This window comes from Rhincodon typus, chromosome 25, assembly GCF_021869965.1.
Source record: "Rhincodon typus isolate 14 chromosome 25, sRhiTyp1.1, whole genome shotgun sequence".
NCBI classification, from domain to species: Eukaryota; Metazoa; Chordata; class Chondrichthyes; order Orectolobiformes; family Rhincodontidae; genus Rhincodon; species Rhincodon typus.
In genome coordinates this window covers 14,874,434-14,890,374 of record NC_063356.1, presented here as the reverse complement: position 1 = coordinate 14,890,374, position 15,941 = coordinate 14,874,434, and the positions used below count along the sequence as shown (strand labels likewise).

The 15,941-nt window shown below is 38.1% G+C and overlaps 1 protein-coding gene across 1 annotated transcript; it reads right to left on the bottom strand.

Moving 5' to 3' along the window:
* Window positions 1-2,117: 2,117 nt before the first annotated feature.
* Window positions 2,118-10,874, bottom strand: LOC109936766 (acidic mammalian chitinase-like). Its single transcript, XM_048611822.1, is given in 9 exon segments — window positions 2,118-2,365; window positions 3,040-3,178; window positions 3,915-4,031; window positions 4,625-4,807; window positions 4,933-5,059; window positions 7,142-7,266; window positions 7,803-7,953; window positions 8,392-8,448; window positions 10,783-10,874. Coding segments are annotated over 9 exon segments (1,224 nt in total). The 5' UTR covers window positions 10,860-10,874.
* Between the last annotated feature and the right edge of the window lie 5,067 nt (window positions 10,875-15,941).

Here is a 15,941-nt window from a genome sequence, read left to right as displayed (position 1 = left end):
TCGGAAAGCAGCTTGGGCTGAATTAAAAGTCCATATGCAAACATTTACGAAAATTACTGAGGAATATTGATACACTAGGTGAATGTACAAAACTGCAGTAGATGGCGTTCGATGTAAGCAAATTTGAGGTTATCCATTTTGGCCAATAAAAGGGTAGATCAGGATATTTCACAATGGTATGGAAGTTTAATTCAGTGAATTTCCAAAGAGATTTGGGGGTTCAGGTGTATAAATCTTTAAAATGCCAAACAGGTGCAGAAAATAATGAAAAAAGCTAATGCTGCCATTTATATCTAGGGGAACAGGAGTGCAAGGATGCAGAAGTTATGTTGCAGTTATACAATACCCCTGATTAGATCCTACTTGCAATACTGTGAGCAGATCTGGGCACCACACCTTGGGAAGGATACATTGCCCTTGGAGGAAGTACAACATAGGTTTACTAGTATGATACACAGACTTCACAGGTTATTGTAAGGAGCAATTATACAAATTAGACCTGAGATTTCTGGAACTTAAAAGGTTAGGGGGTGATCTGATTGAAGTCTTCAAGATATTAACTGGAAAAGACAGGGTAGATAAAGATAAACTATTTTAGTTGTTTGGACAGTCTAAAACTAGGGGACATAGTCTAAAAATTAGGGCCAGACCATTCAGGAGAGATTTTAGCTAACACTTCTACACACAAGGAGTCGTAGATGTTTGGAATTCTCTTCCACAGAGAGGTGTGAATGTTGGATGAATTGTTAATCTGAAATAGCTATATATTTGTTCAGCAAAGATATTAAGGGATGTAGACTAAAGGCAGGAATATGGAGTTAGGCCACAGATCAGCCATGATCTCATTTTATGGTTGGACTGGCTCAAGGGGCTGAATGGCCTATTCCTGTTCCTATGTTCATGGGTACTGCAGCTACTCAACCAGGTGGCAAACTACAAGTAAAAAAGGAGAGGCAATAAATGTTGACTTTGCCAGGATGTCCACATCACGAGAACAAATAAAAATAATGCCACACACTATCCATTTCAACCCAACTAAAGGTAGGATAATTAACTTACATTCTTCTGACTTTTAGAATTGAATTTTTTTGGAACTCAGCAGACTGTTTTTTTGCCAACTTTGCCCAATTAGTTTGAATTCTTGATGTATTCCTGGGAATACATTAGGAATTGTATTCAACAAGATTCTATACCACTGAAAATTGTTGCATTGTGAATATCTAATTTCATACAGGCATTCCTTTTAGCAATTAAAGATAATTGGAAATACCCAATTGAAAAACTGATAAAATGCTGCAAATCATTCCGATCTTGGGTAACTATTTTTCAAAAGGGAAGTTTCATTGTACTGCTGAGATGGTGGTAAAAGGTTTTCCCACCTATTATCACAATATCCAATCTGAACCTTTCTGGTTGAGGATGTTTGGCTCAAGACATTTCGGGGAAGGCTTTTGAAGTTGGAGTCAACCAGGAATATTTAAATTATTAAATTATTAATGTGGGTTTGCAGATCAAACGAGCTTTAGGAACAATCAGTAAATAATAAGTTTCTTGATGGATTTTGGGAGTCTGCTGAGATGGCTTTATTCCCAACAGAGACAGAGTTTCAGATCTCAAAATGTTAACTCTGATTTCTCTCCACAGATGCTGCCAGACCTGCTGAGCTTTTCCAGCAATTTCTGTTTTTGTGTCAATTAGCACTTATTGTGTGCATTGTCCATGGAAATACTTCTACCAATCAGTATCCACTTGCAGTATCACTGATCAGCACTCTCCTCTCATTCAGTATAAATGTTGGTTTTCCTGTCGAATTGTTATTCTTGCAAATGTTCCTGTTAATGGAAAGCTTCGACAAAATGTATCTTTTTGCAGGAGTAGTCAAGTTCTGAATTAGCAAGTGAATATGTGAAGAGTTTGTTTCACTTAATGATTGTACAGTCATTTTTTCTTTGTTTTAAAAAAAAGGAAATTTGGTGCTGTAATTCTTTCAGTTCAACACAGGGCTTCAAATATTGCTTCAAACATTAACAGACTCTATGGAGATCATTGTAATTATTTTGCACAGAATGCCCATTTTCAATTGTGACTTGGATCATTGAGAACGCCCTACCTTCTACTTATGCCCAGTTGCAACAGTCACAGGAAGGGTCAAAGACTAGTCCAGTAGCACAATTCTTCAGGTAGGTCACTCCATTCACACACTGGTAAAACTTGCTCCTGGCTTTTGGATCAGTGTAGACACCGTTAGCTTTACCAGCACAGAACCCACTGCCACTGCTGCCACCACTGTCATTGCTGCCACCACCGCTGGGAGCCTGTGTAGGAGGAACAGCTGGTCGCAGCGTCGTTTTAGATGGAACACAATCTAGAAAGAAACAAAATTCATTGATTCATCGCTTGCTTCAAAATCGGTAACAAATGAAGAGATGCACATTATAAAGTCATGGGCAATTGCTGCATTGAAAAGCCTTGGACAAAACTCAATGCTTCATGTATTAGGAACAAGTTGCTTGCAAATTCAATTAAATAAGAACACTGGGGAAACCTTATAACAATGCCGATTCCGTGTCTGGAGTGTGTTTGTTGCAGTGCAGATCTTGAAGTGGGATTTATTTATCATTTTATTTTAAATCAGGTTGCAAATAATGTGTGTTAGATGTCATTGAACTGCCTGTGATAAGAAAAAAACTGATCAATTCTTCTGTCACGATTTGATATCCCTTTAAATCATGTAATTTGTTTCAAGTGCCAGTACATTCTGGATGCAATATCTAGTGCAAATTCATGACTTAGCCTGTTAACAGGCATATATGCTTCAGTATTTAACTGCTTGGCTCATCTTTTTTCAGAGGATTGTCATGTTCATAGATGCTCAGCATTATTCTAGCAGTCAGATATCTTTAGTTCCAATATTTAAATTGAAATATTTATCAGTAGTCCAAAGAGTTCTTAAGATATTTTAGTAATTAATGGCTGTCCATGCAGTCTTAGTTGTGACAACAAGTAATCAACTTGGAGTTTAAAGAACCTGATAGTTACTTGCAGAGATTCCAAGTCCAGTGTGCGGTGCATTAATAAGAGGGTAAGGCCACTGGTCACAGAAAGAACCAGAGAAATCATCCATGCCAAAAGTCCACACCATAGCTTCTCCATAGTTGTTCTTTTTCAGCCATTCAACCTAAAAGACATAGGTCACAAATTCATTTCATAAATTCTTGTTTGCAAACAATTTTACCCCAAATATAAATTAAGATTGGAAACTCAACACTGTAAAATACAAAAGGAATCTTCCGAAATTGTGGAAATGCCGAAAGGTTACCTTTGCAATGAATATCGATCCATTCAACTTCCATCATGGACTAGGGAATACTTAATTTAATGACCATGAAAACGGATATTACAAATTTCACTGGTATTGCTGCATTCCGGTATCTGTTAATCAATCATTTCAGAAACTGTCACAGATTCTGTCATTGATTTGTAAGTTGAATACAAAGAGCTGGACAGATAGAAATATGAACTACCAAAACTCTTCTGTCAGGAATTTGATAGGAAATAAAAACGGTGGCTAGAGCTCATCAAAAAAGATATTAAATTAAAAGCCATTGAAACAGATAACTCAGCAGACATGGATGAACCACTTTTATAGTGTTGTTTCATTGGCAATTTTCTGTGCGATTTTTCCTTAGCCTTATCACTGAAGTTGACAATTGGGATACAAGACCAAAGTTAAAACAATCTTTTTAAGAAAAAGCAAGGTTCAAACAACCCAATTGTATAATGTTCTTGTTATTCAGTTGATCAACATCATAGCATGATTCTAATGTTTAAGAAGACAAATTTGTTGTATGTCATAACACATATTGCAACAAATACCAAATAGAAAGTCTATGACATTAGTGTATCAAAGTTACCTTGTCTTTAAAGCTTTGTACATTGTCATATCCAACCCATATATTTCCTTTAAAGCCATATGGAACCAGCTGTGGAGCATCCCATTTCGTAGTTCTGCCTTTCAAAAATGTGCAGATCTGTCAGAAGAGTAAGATATTAGCATTCAAATTGTCAGTGGTTCCTTACAAAGCTGATAGTATGGAACTGGTGAATGAGGTTGGCACATGAGCTGCTGGTTACTGTAAGTAATGTTTGTATAAAAATTCATTTCCCTGTAGGGAGGGAGGCTATGGAAGTAAAAGGTTAAATAATGCCGCTTTACCTCTTGTGCATTTTCCAAGAAGACAACCATGCTCAGAGTAAGATAGTCAATTGCCTTCAGATGTCTCTGTTCATCTCAGTATAATGCCTGAAATCCTGTTCCTTTGCTAACTGAGGCAGCAATAAATCCATACATGGGAGAGAAGATCAGATAGGGATGTCTTTGCTAGGGATATCGGAATGCACAGCTTGTTTTTTAAAGAGGGCCATCCCAGGCACTTCCAGCACTCAAACAGCACATGTTTGGAAAATGCATCACATGATGTTACTTAATCTACTTTAGAATGTTCGTTTGATGGGGTAGTACAGATGTTCTTGCAGTAAAGCTTGCATTCTTTTGGAGGGGGAAATTCACTGCATGGCTAGTTAACATTTGTAAATATAAATCTTATGGAATACGGTATGATACCTCATAATAGGACAAAACTCCAGATTGCTTGGTGTACTTCTCAGCTGGTGCAGGCCCTCCTGCTGGGGCTCCAATCCCTGTCTGGGATGAGCTCAGTATGAAGGTGTGGCCATATGTAGCAAATTCAACATTCAGTTTCTCTGCAGGGGTGCCCTTATCTACCCAAATTTTCATTGCATAGTTCTACAAAAAAAAGACACGAAAGTCATACAGCTAAAAGGGTGCTGCAGATCATCTGGTTGAGATTAGTTAAAAATTTTAAAATAGAATGACCAAAGTGATTACGTTCTATTTTCATCAACACTTACCACATTAAAGTGCACATTGGCGTAAGAATTAGAATTTGGAAGAGGATAAAGAGGGCTATTTTCTCCAGTCTTGGAGCTTCCAGATCCAGTAAAATCATATGTCATCACATTGAAAAAGTCAAGGGTTCTGTATGAGAAGAGATGTGAGTTACATGAATGGGTTATTTACTAAAATAAGCGTATACTTTCTGATCTATTAAACAAATGAGCACTGACGAATGAAACTATAGAAATTAAACAAGGGATGTGCATTTAAATTGGGCCTCATTGCCTCAGGGTATTCCAAGACAATAGGGCTCTTATTGACACATGGCTGTGTCCCTACCTCTGGGTTGAAAGGTCTGGGCTTACCAGAATAAGCTATTCTGGAGGTGCATTATGATACGTTAGAGCAGGTTAATTTCAGGATATGAATTCCAAAGCCATTCTCATCTAATTAAGTCATTTCAGCATGCAGTCACTGTTGTATTCAGATAAATACCCAGTCAGAGTGATATGATGCTGTGAGCTGCAGAATAAATGTTAGCAAGTATAATAGGTGATCCATTTCTTGAATAGATCTAGTGGCACTTTCACGTCTATTTAAGAAGGTATTGCAAAGTAACACTCTTTGAAAGTGGTATTGAATGGTCAGCTGAGAATATGTGTTCAAGTCTTTGAGCAGGATTGAACCTGGTATCATCTGATTCCAAATCAATTCAAAATAATTTAGATTCTTTTCTCTATTACCCACCTGCTTTTCATAGCTTGGAACTCAATGAAAGAAAGAACCATGAGTGTAGCTTTCCCAGCACTATCCAAGTTATGGGTAGAACTTAACTAGAATTTTCCCAGTCAAAAACCAAACCTTAAACCATGCAAGAAGTTAAGCAAATATTTCATGAAATTTGACAAGTAGGTGCATTTAACTCACCTTTCTTCATTTTTTCCAGCATTCCGTCACCCTCTCCTTCACCCCAAACCCCTCTCCATCCTCCCTACATTTAACCTCCTTCTCTATCTCTTGATTCAAAAATCGGCAGTTTTTGACAATTTTTTTTCAGGGCCATTTTCTATCTCTTGCCAAATACAGGCATCACACAAAGGAGCATAAGAACAGGAGTAGGCCAGTCAGCCCCTTGAATGCACTCCATCATTCAATGAGATCATGGTGACTCTGTAGCCTTGCTCCATATACCTGCCTTTGGCCCATTTCTCTTAATACCTTTGCTTAACCAAAAATTCTGTATCTTAGACTTCAAATTGATTTAGCATCAACTGCCATTTGTGGAAGACAGTTTCAAACTTCTATCACCCTTTGTGTGTGGAAATGCTTCCCAGCATCTCTCCTGAATGGTCTGGCCCTAATTCTCCAACTATAACCCCTAGTTCTAGAATCTCCAAACAGGGTAAATAGTTCATCTATGCTGTCTTTTCCTATTAATATTTTGAAGGTGTCAATCAGAACACCTTTAACCTTCTAACTTCTGGAGAAAACAGGTATAATTTGTAATATTCTGTTCTCAGAACTTAAACCCTGAAGTCCAACTATCATTCTACTAGGCCTACATTGCACTCCCTCCAAAGCCAATTGGGTGCTTCATTGGGTGTGGTGCCCCGAACTACTCACCAGAATTTTTGGTTAAGCAAAGGTTTTAAGAGATATGGGCCAAAGGCAGGTATATGGAGCAAGGCTACAGAGTCACCACGATCTCCAACTATTCGCTGTTACTGATGACACTGAATGTCAAGAAGGATAGACAAAAACAGAAATTGCTGGAGAAACTCAGCAAGTTTGCCAGCATCTGTGGAGAGATATTAACATTAGCCCTGCTTTCTCTTCACTGGTGTCAGACCCAGCTGAGTTTTCTAGCAATTTCTGTTTCTCTTTCAGATTTTCAGCATCTGCAGTTCATTATTTTTTGAACACTGACAGACAATTAGCTGTGTAGAGATTCAAAGAAGAACCTAATTATATATTCACCAGATGATGTGGTGCATACACATTAAGTTAGGACAGTCATCAGGAACAAAACCAGCAACGTCAAGGACAAACTCAGCACCTTGAACAACTGGATTCAGTCAACTCAGTGCTGAGCAAAGACTGAACTAAATACTTTCCAAGTTCGGATTGATCAACCGTTCACTAGTTAAACTTTCAGAAATGGAAGGAAGCACAAAAAAAAATTATTTCAACTGCAAGCCCTGTAAGACTAAGATGGACACTTACTCTCCAAGCACAGGAACCTCATAGCTAGAATCAATGATAGCCAACCCAGCAGGAACTGCAGCAAAGAGCAACAGTCTTGGTCTTCCAGTACTTTTTCCCTCAGCTTTGAAGGCTGCCACCATTTCCTAGAAATTAGAAATGAAAAAAGATTCACTTAGTTACAAAACCACACAACCAGGAAGGTTTCAAGCTGAAATTAAAGAAACCTCTGACTTCGTAAACATGTATTTGTGACCAAGTGTCACATAACTGTCCAGTTTAAGACTATAGTCAGAGGTAGGAATAAATTTAAATGGAACCCAGATAGAAAGTTGTTATTACATGGGGCCAAAACAATGGTCAAGGAGACTACTGTTAAATTATATTGATATGTTATTTCAAATATTTCACATTTGAACATTCTTTTTTGATATTAGCAAAGGCTGCCAAATAATATTTTAAAACTGTGTAAAATGCATGTATAATTGGTTAGGATGCAGATCCTTCAAGATCTCACTGACTGACAGAGCAGGTTAGATGACCTCAATGACCTACTCTTGTTCCTACCTTCTTATGTCTTTGGCAAGTACCTTCAGGGAAAATGCAAATTTACAACAATGTTTGGAAGCTCTTACATTTTAGTTAGTAAACTGAGCGTTCGGTTAAATGCATTTGGTCCTACCTGAGCCAACAGAATGAAGAGATGTTTGACTTATAACCCAGGATATTCCTAGTCGATATCCAAACCATCAAACCCATAACCACGCAGGAAGTTAATCACAGACTTCATAAAAATTTGTCGAGTTTCTGATGAGGACACCATAGCAGTGAATCTAGAGGAGAGGTGAATGTTAAACAAAGTCAGAATAGATGTATTTTGCATTCTGTAATTTCCCTTGAACATTTTAGAGCTTCATATATTTTATAATTTTAAATATATGACAAGTCATAATTTGGAACTATATAGTTATAACAGGGAATTGCATTTTGTCACTTTCAATAAGCATTCAATCAATCTTCACTGGCGTGTTAATTTAAAATAATTCTTTGTCAAAATTGCTTAATTTTTCCTTTATGACTAAGATCATCTTGAAAATATTGTTTGAATTATAATTTCATGACAGCTGAATAAAGGCACTCTCATTAATGGCAACCTAGGCATATGTCTAAAACTACACAGTTAACATTTCCAAAAGCATTGATTTGACACCAGCTTATTTTACAGTACAACATATTACTGCAAATATTAAAACAGAATAATTTAATCTTACTTCTGAGTTCCAAAGTTCCAGCCTCCGATGGATAGAAGTGTCTTGAGATTTGCATTTCTGTTGTAAAAATTAACAAATTGCCCTTTTAGAATAAGGAGTATAAACAGATGTGATTACTAACACTTCAGCAACTGCTAAAAATCAATATTGTCCAATCTTTATAACACTTACTCCTTTTTGGTACCAAATGTTAATGGAGCAGAAATCCCTCAGGCCTGTACATAGTTAAAATGATGTCCCACAGGAAAGAGGATGTTCAGTTCATGTAGGTTTGTGGGCATCACTGACAAGGTCAATATTTATTGTGCATCCATAACTGTGCTTGAGAAGGTAGTGATGAATCAACTTCTTGTATTGCTGCAATCCATCTGGTGCATATACTTGTGTAGTGCCGCTAGGAAGGGAATTCCAGGATTTTGATCCAGGAGTACTGAAGGGACAGTGGTATGGTTCAAAGTCGGGATTAACATGCCATGGAGAGCAACGACCATGTAGTGATGTTGCCATGTCTTTCCGGATGGTAGAAATCATGGGTTTGGAAGGAGCTTTGGTGACTTACTATAGTGCATATATATGAAAGTATATGCCACTGTACATCAGTATTAGAGGAAGTGATTGTTTAAACTAATGGATACAACAATGATCAAATGAAATGCTTTGTGTTGGAATCTGTTGAGCTTTGAAGCAGCATTCATCTAGGCAAATGGACAGTATTCCATCATACCCCTAATTTGTACCTTACAGACAGTGGACCAGTCTTCTGGAAGTCTGGAGCTGAGTTACTCACCTCAAAATTCACCAGTTCTGACCTATTCTTCTATTGATGGTGTTTATATCAGGTGTCTTTAACATTGGCCTTGTTCCGTTTCTAGACAATGTTAATATCAGAAGATTGAAAGTGGAGATTCAGCAATGCTAATGCCATTAAATATCAAGGACAGATGGTTGTATTCCCTCTTGTTGGACATGGTCATTGCCTGACACTTGCTAGGCACAAAAATTTGCACTATTTATAAGCCCAAAGCTGAATACTATCCATGTCTTACAGCATGTGGACCCGGACTGCATCAATATCTGTGGAGTTGAAGATGGCATTGGATATTGTGATATTAACAGAAAACGTCCCTATCACTGACCTTAGGATAGAAGGGTGGTAACTGAAGAACCACCTGAAGGTGGTGAGGTCTAAAACACCACCCTGAGAGACTCCTGCAGCAATGTCCCAGGACTGAGATGTTTGGTCTCCAGCAATCACACACATCTTGTTCTGTGCTAGCAATGACTACAACTAATGAAGAGATTTCCCACAGACTCCCATTGACTCAAGTTTTGCTAGAATCCTTGATGCCACACTCAGTTAAATGCTGCCTTAATGTCAAAGGCAGTCACGCTCACCTCACACTTGGGGTTCAGTTTTTTAGTCCATATCTGAACCAGGGCTGTGATGAGGTCAGGAGCTGAGTGGTGCTAGCAGAACCCAACTTGAGCATCAATGAGCAGGTAATTGCTGTGTAGTGCCAGTTGATAATAGTGCTCATGACCCCTTCAGTTTGCTGATGATCGTGCAGAGGATGATGGGTAGTTATCAGTCAGATTGGATTCATCTAAATTATCAGACGCAAAGGTGAAATTTTGCATTTTGTTAAGTAGGTGCCAGTATTGCACCTGCACTGGAACAGCTTGGCCAGGGTGGTTGGATCATTATTTTGTATATGAAACAGTTTTCACAGAAATCTTGCTGGACAATACGCTGATTGCAGCTACTACAAACATTGACAGCAAAGCAGAAAACTGTAGATAGCAAGGGAGAAGATGAAATCAAAGAAACAAAATCACTTATGGAAGTTGTGTCAATATTATGAAAATGCTTAACATGTATTGATCAGTGTTTCGCTGGTTGGAATAGTTAAAATGCAAAGGCCACAACACTCACCTTATGATGGTGAGCAGAGAGGAAACTCCAGTTCTTTCCAAAGACCAGTGTTTTTGTGCATATGCATGTGCACAGACACTTATAATGTACTCAGAGTACAAGCGCCATCTAGTTGCACACTAGATGAAATAATCCATCAGCTTGATGTACAAGCTTAAGAATTCTGAATTGCAATGCTGATGCATTTTTTTTGTTTACATGACACAACATAGTAAAGTCGTGATTGTGTCAGGCATTGTCTGACCATTGGGTATTAAGTAACATTTGCCAATAGGACAGAAGTCAACAAAGCCCAATTCCACCCACATATGACCAAACTGGCTGGATCAGTCAACTTGTAGTTAGATATAAATGTGATTAGTTTTTTTAGAACAGGGCAAACTACAAAACTATAAAAAGAAACTCAAACTATACTAAGAATTGCCAATACACCCATAATATTTAGAGTATAGTTACACTTGTTTTTAAGTGTGTTGAAAGTGTGGTAGAGAGTCTTGCCATTCCATTCATAGGTGGTGATTTGATTGTCCTTCATTCCAGCAAAAGCGTAGATCAGATGTGTGCACAAGCAAGGGTCAACATTTTCTACTGTGTACTTTCCTGCTCCTGGTCTGTACTGAGCCCAGTTTGTAAAGTAATAAACCAGTCTGTAGGCAGAGCCTGTCAGTGATGACAAATGACAATCAGCACAGAGTTTCTACTCATTGCATGAAATTTAAAAAAGCTTTAAAAGTGCAAAGTCTTACCCAGTTCCAGGCATGCCAACAAGACCAATGCTGTAATTAAGAGTATAGAATAAGTATCAATATTATGATAGAAATATGCTTAAAGGTTCAAGGGTTCACAGAATTGGTATTGTATGACTGATTGGCATTCCCTAACACTTTATTCTTGGTAAGACTCCTTTCCTCAACTATTTGCTTCCCTTTGGTGAGATATTCAACAGTCATGGTGCTAGGATCTCCATGTACAGTGATAACTTAGCTGTACCTCAACATCATTTTCCCTTCACTGTTTCTGTTCTGTTAGATTTATTGCACAAAAGCCAGTCTTGGGTGAAACAAAACTTTCAACAGCTAATTAACGGGAAGACTGCATCCACCGCCTACAGCCCCGTCCATAACGTTCCCATCAACAGCTCACAGCTGCAAAATCAACAGATTGTTCACTACGCATGTTCTATTCAATTCCCTATTGAATTTCCAAGCCTGTATTCTCTACACCTCAAAGACAGACTAATTCTACCTTTCTACTTTAATGCATCATCTATCATCAACACCTTCACCATCTTCAGTCTCACTGGGGTAGAAAAAGACAGGATAATTAAGGAACTGGACCTTAACTAAATATTTAGCATGAGCTGTCAAGATTAGTCCTGCCTCTTCAGTTAGTCTGCCTTGCAAGAAAATACAGTTTAGTCAAAAGGGCTGCCGGTCGGAAAGTCTGAGGTGTCAGGAACAACTCTCCTGCCTCTCCCAGCTCTTCAGAAATGGGTTTTCTTCAACAAAGGTACTAGGTTAATGCAATTCATTTTTGTTTTAGATTATATTTTGAGTAATGGAATGTGTTAGTTTACTAACATGAGACAGTTAATCTGTGACCTGAACTGGACCTTTATTTTGAGGTACAAATTAAAATACAAGACCTTACATTGATTGCATGTGGCCATAATTTAGCTACATGTTAATCATAAGAACTTTTCCAGTTGATCTAGAAGCTCACAAGTTAGGTTAAGGAAATAGTTGTATCAAACTACAGACAAAAAATCTTTCAATTGCACCTGAATGTATTAGAAAGATATTGAGAATTCCATGAGCTTGAAATTTCAAGAAGTGTAATTGACTTTGAATGATAATACTCCAAACAGGAAAAATACAGGCAAAGAAAAAGTTGCAACAATTATTATCTATGTTCAAAAGGTTATTTTATTCAGTTGGTCATGGACAAATTTCAGGTAAATGAACGAACATAAATTGAAATGCCAAACAACTTTCTGACTACACTCTTACAAATAAGGTTTTTTTTTGGGGAAATCATACTGCACTTGACCATTGTGGTTAGATGGCATTCCTTCATTAATTTAACCAGTTAGTTCTCACTAGGTTAGTGCTATTGCTAAAATATCAAGTGTAGTGAATTCTTAAAGTTGTACAGCCATTGCTCGATATAGCCTAACTCTATTTGCATTACCTTCACCAGTACAAGTAGTTCAGCTATAACATCTGTTTCATTAATGCCAATTGGCTGTAATGGGATTGATGAATAGTAGATGCTGTTTGTATAGTATGAACTTTCTGCTGTAGAGGTATAGCAATTTTCTATAGTGATTTCCCTATAACGCGCTTTTTGATGGCAATTTTCTATAGCACAAGGTCACACAAGAACGCAACTATCGCGTTATAGGAGAACTATCTGTACTTAATAACGGAAGAAGTTGTACATAAAAATTAGCATGGATCCATGGTTGCTGTCCAGCATGACTGTAGCTTAATGTTGTTTTTCATCTGAATACAAACATTCATATTCACCGTACAGTCGCAAAGCACATAGTGAAGGAACAAGAGGTGGCTAATCTAATGGGTCATATGCAGTGAACTGAGAGCATGCTACCACAATAAAGTATCTTTAGTTAATCCAGCAAAGAATCAATTCCTTTATAATTGGAGTTGAATTTGGGAAAAGTTCTACGCCCTCTTCAAACCCAACAAATTTAGAAAGAAAGGTCTTAGCATATCAGAGATAATAAATGTTTATCTGTTCCAAGTAGAAGCTTTGCCATCTTGTAGCAGGTATGTTGTCAGCATCAATTGTCACTTTTATACACTGAGCTTATCTTACAAGGCAAATAATTCCACACGCTATTAGTCTTATCACTGGAAAAATATCGTTCTTAATGGAACAGTAATAACTTTTATCTTCATATTATTATCTTCACTTGAATAACAACTTATTCCCTGTGCAATGTCATCTAGATTGTCGACCTTCATTGTAACTCCAGTCTTGGGTTTGTTCTATAAATGAAGGCCAGAAACTAGAAGGGGAGAGGCAAGCAGCCATGCCTTTGTAATTTGGGATCAGGGATAGATCTTCCTGTTGGGTAGTGTCTTGTTGGGATTTGCAACCCAGCAAATGGGGAACAAAACTATTGGGCAATCTTAAGGGGAAACATTGCTCATGCAAGATGAGAGGGACCCTAATTTAAATGAACTGTTTCCCACTTTCAGTGTTACCAATGTGCACTTCCAACAACAGTGCAGCAACGTTAGCTTACTAGGGAGGCAATGGTCTATTGGTATTATCGCCGGACTGTTAATCCAGAGACCCAGATAATGTTCTTAGGACACAGGTTCAAATCCCACCATGGCAGATTGTAGAATTTGAATTCAATAAATATCTGGAATTAAGAGTCTAATGATGACCATGAATCCATTGCCAATTGTTGGAAAAAACCCATCTGGCTCACTAATGTTCTTTAGGGAAGGAAACTGCAATCCTTACCTGGTCTGGCCTACATGTGACTCCAGACCCACAGCAATGTGGTTGACTCTTAACTGCCCTCTGGACAATTAGGGATGGGCCAGAAATGCTGCCTGGCCAGCGATGCCCTCATCCCATGAATGACTTAAAAAATTTTTAGCTTACGCAGCAAAGAATGCACTTTCATTCAGATTGCCATACTTTGAGGAGACTCAGTGGCAGAGTAGTAATATCACTGAACTAATGATCTAGAAGCCCATGTAAATGTTCTTGGGAGATGGGAACTATTAATAAAAATATTGATAATTCTATTAATAAGTATGGAAAATACAATAATAGCAACCACGACAAGTATCAGTGATTCTTGTAGAAATCTGTCTGGTTCACGAATGCACTTTAGGGAAAGAAATAAAGAATGGGCAACAAATGGACAAGAAATGCCTAAATCCATTAAAAAATAAAGAAAAGAACATATCCTGCCTCAATTGTTGGGGGTCAATTAGGCTCTTGTCTATCAAATTGTTGCTGAGCACTTAATATTGAACACAGAATGTCCTGGAAGCTTTGAAAAACGCCTAATTAACCATATGAATTACCAGTATTCCATTCGAGATGCACAGAAAAATACACTGAGCTGAAGATAAATCCCAAGAATATAGTGGATGAGTTAAATGAATGATGCTGAACATACTCAAGAGACTGTATTTCCTAATTTTGTTCAAATTTCTTCTGTTCCTGATGTTATATCCAAAATGTTGAAGCGATAATGGTCAAAAGGATTTCAACAGATATTTTCCTAAATGTCCTGTTCAGAGGTGTTATTACATCTCTCTCAAGCAGGTGGTACTAGGTCAGAGGTAGGGACATTACCACTGTGTCACAAGACCCAAAGATTGCTGGGTCTTCTTATCATAAACTGCCCCTGCGCTTATCATAAACTGCACCTGTTTAAAGGAGCTATCTAACTAACCCCCCTCCACTGCTTTTCCCTCAAAGCCATGTAAATATTTTCCTTTCAAATACTGAACCAATTATTTTTTGAACGTTTCTATTGGAGCTGCACTCGTACCCTTTCAGGTAGTGCACTTCAGTGCACACAAAAATGTTTCTTCATGACACCTCTGGTTGTTTAAGTGATAGCTATAAATTGCTGTCCATTGTTTAGTGACCTTCAGCCTTTAAATTATTCTGCTATCGCAGTGCATCATGTTTCCTTTAAATATTTGTTTGACTAAAGCAACTTTTAATTGGCTTTGCAATGTGTCTTTGTGTTCACAGGTACCTTACACTGGTTGTAGGATTCCAAACAAAAAGGATCTTGGAATTTGAACTTCTCAGTTGCTCCATGGAGCCTGGATCATAAGACCATAAGAAGTAGGAGCAGAAACAAGCCATCCAGCCTGCTCTGTCATTCAACGAGATCATGGTTGATCTGATTATCTCAACTCCACTTTCCTACCTTTTCCACGTAACGCTTGATTCCCTTACTAATTAAAAATCTATCCATAGTGGAGCCAATAAAATTGAGTTATTCAAGGGGACAGAATTGAAGGAATGCAAGTAGCTCAGAGGATTGTAGAGGAGATTACAAGGATAGGGATGAATTTGAAAATCAAGATAAGACTTTTAAAATGAAGACATTGCTTGACTGGGCATCAGTGAGGGTCAGTGAATATTGGGTTGAGAGTGGAATGGGAGTTACTGACTTAATACAACAGAGTTTTGGATGATCCCATGTTGAAGTCATAGAGTAATACAGCATTGGAAACAGGCCTTCAGCCCAACTCGTCCATGCCAACCAAGTTTCCTAAAGTGAACTAGTCCCACGCCCCTCTAAACGTTCCCTGTCCGTGTACCTGTCCAAATGCCTTTTGAATATTGTAACTGCACCCACCTCTGAATCATAGAATCCCTACAATGTGAAAACAGGCCCTTTGGCCCAACAAGTCCACACTGGCACTCAGAGCATCCCACCCAGACCCATTCCCCAAACCCACCTAATTGACACATTCCTGAACACTATGGGTAATTTAGCATGGCCAATCCACCCAGCTTGCACATCTTTGGACTGTGGGAGGAAACCAGAGCACCCATAGGAAACCCACACAGATATGGGGAGAATTTACACACAGTCACCCGA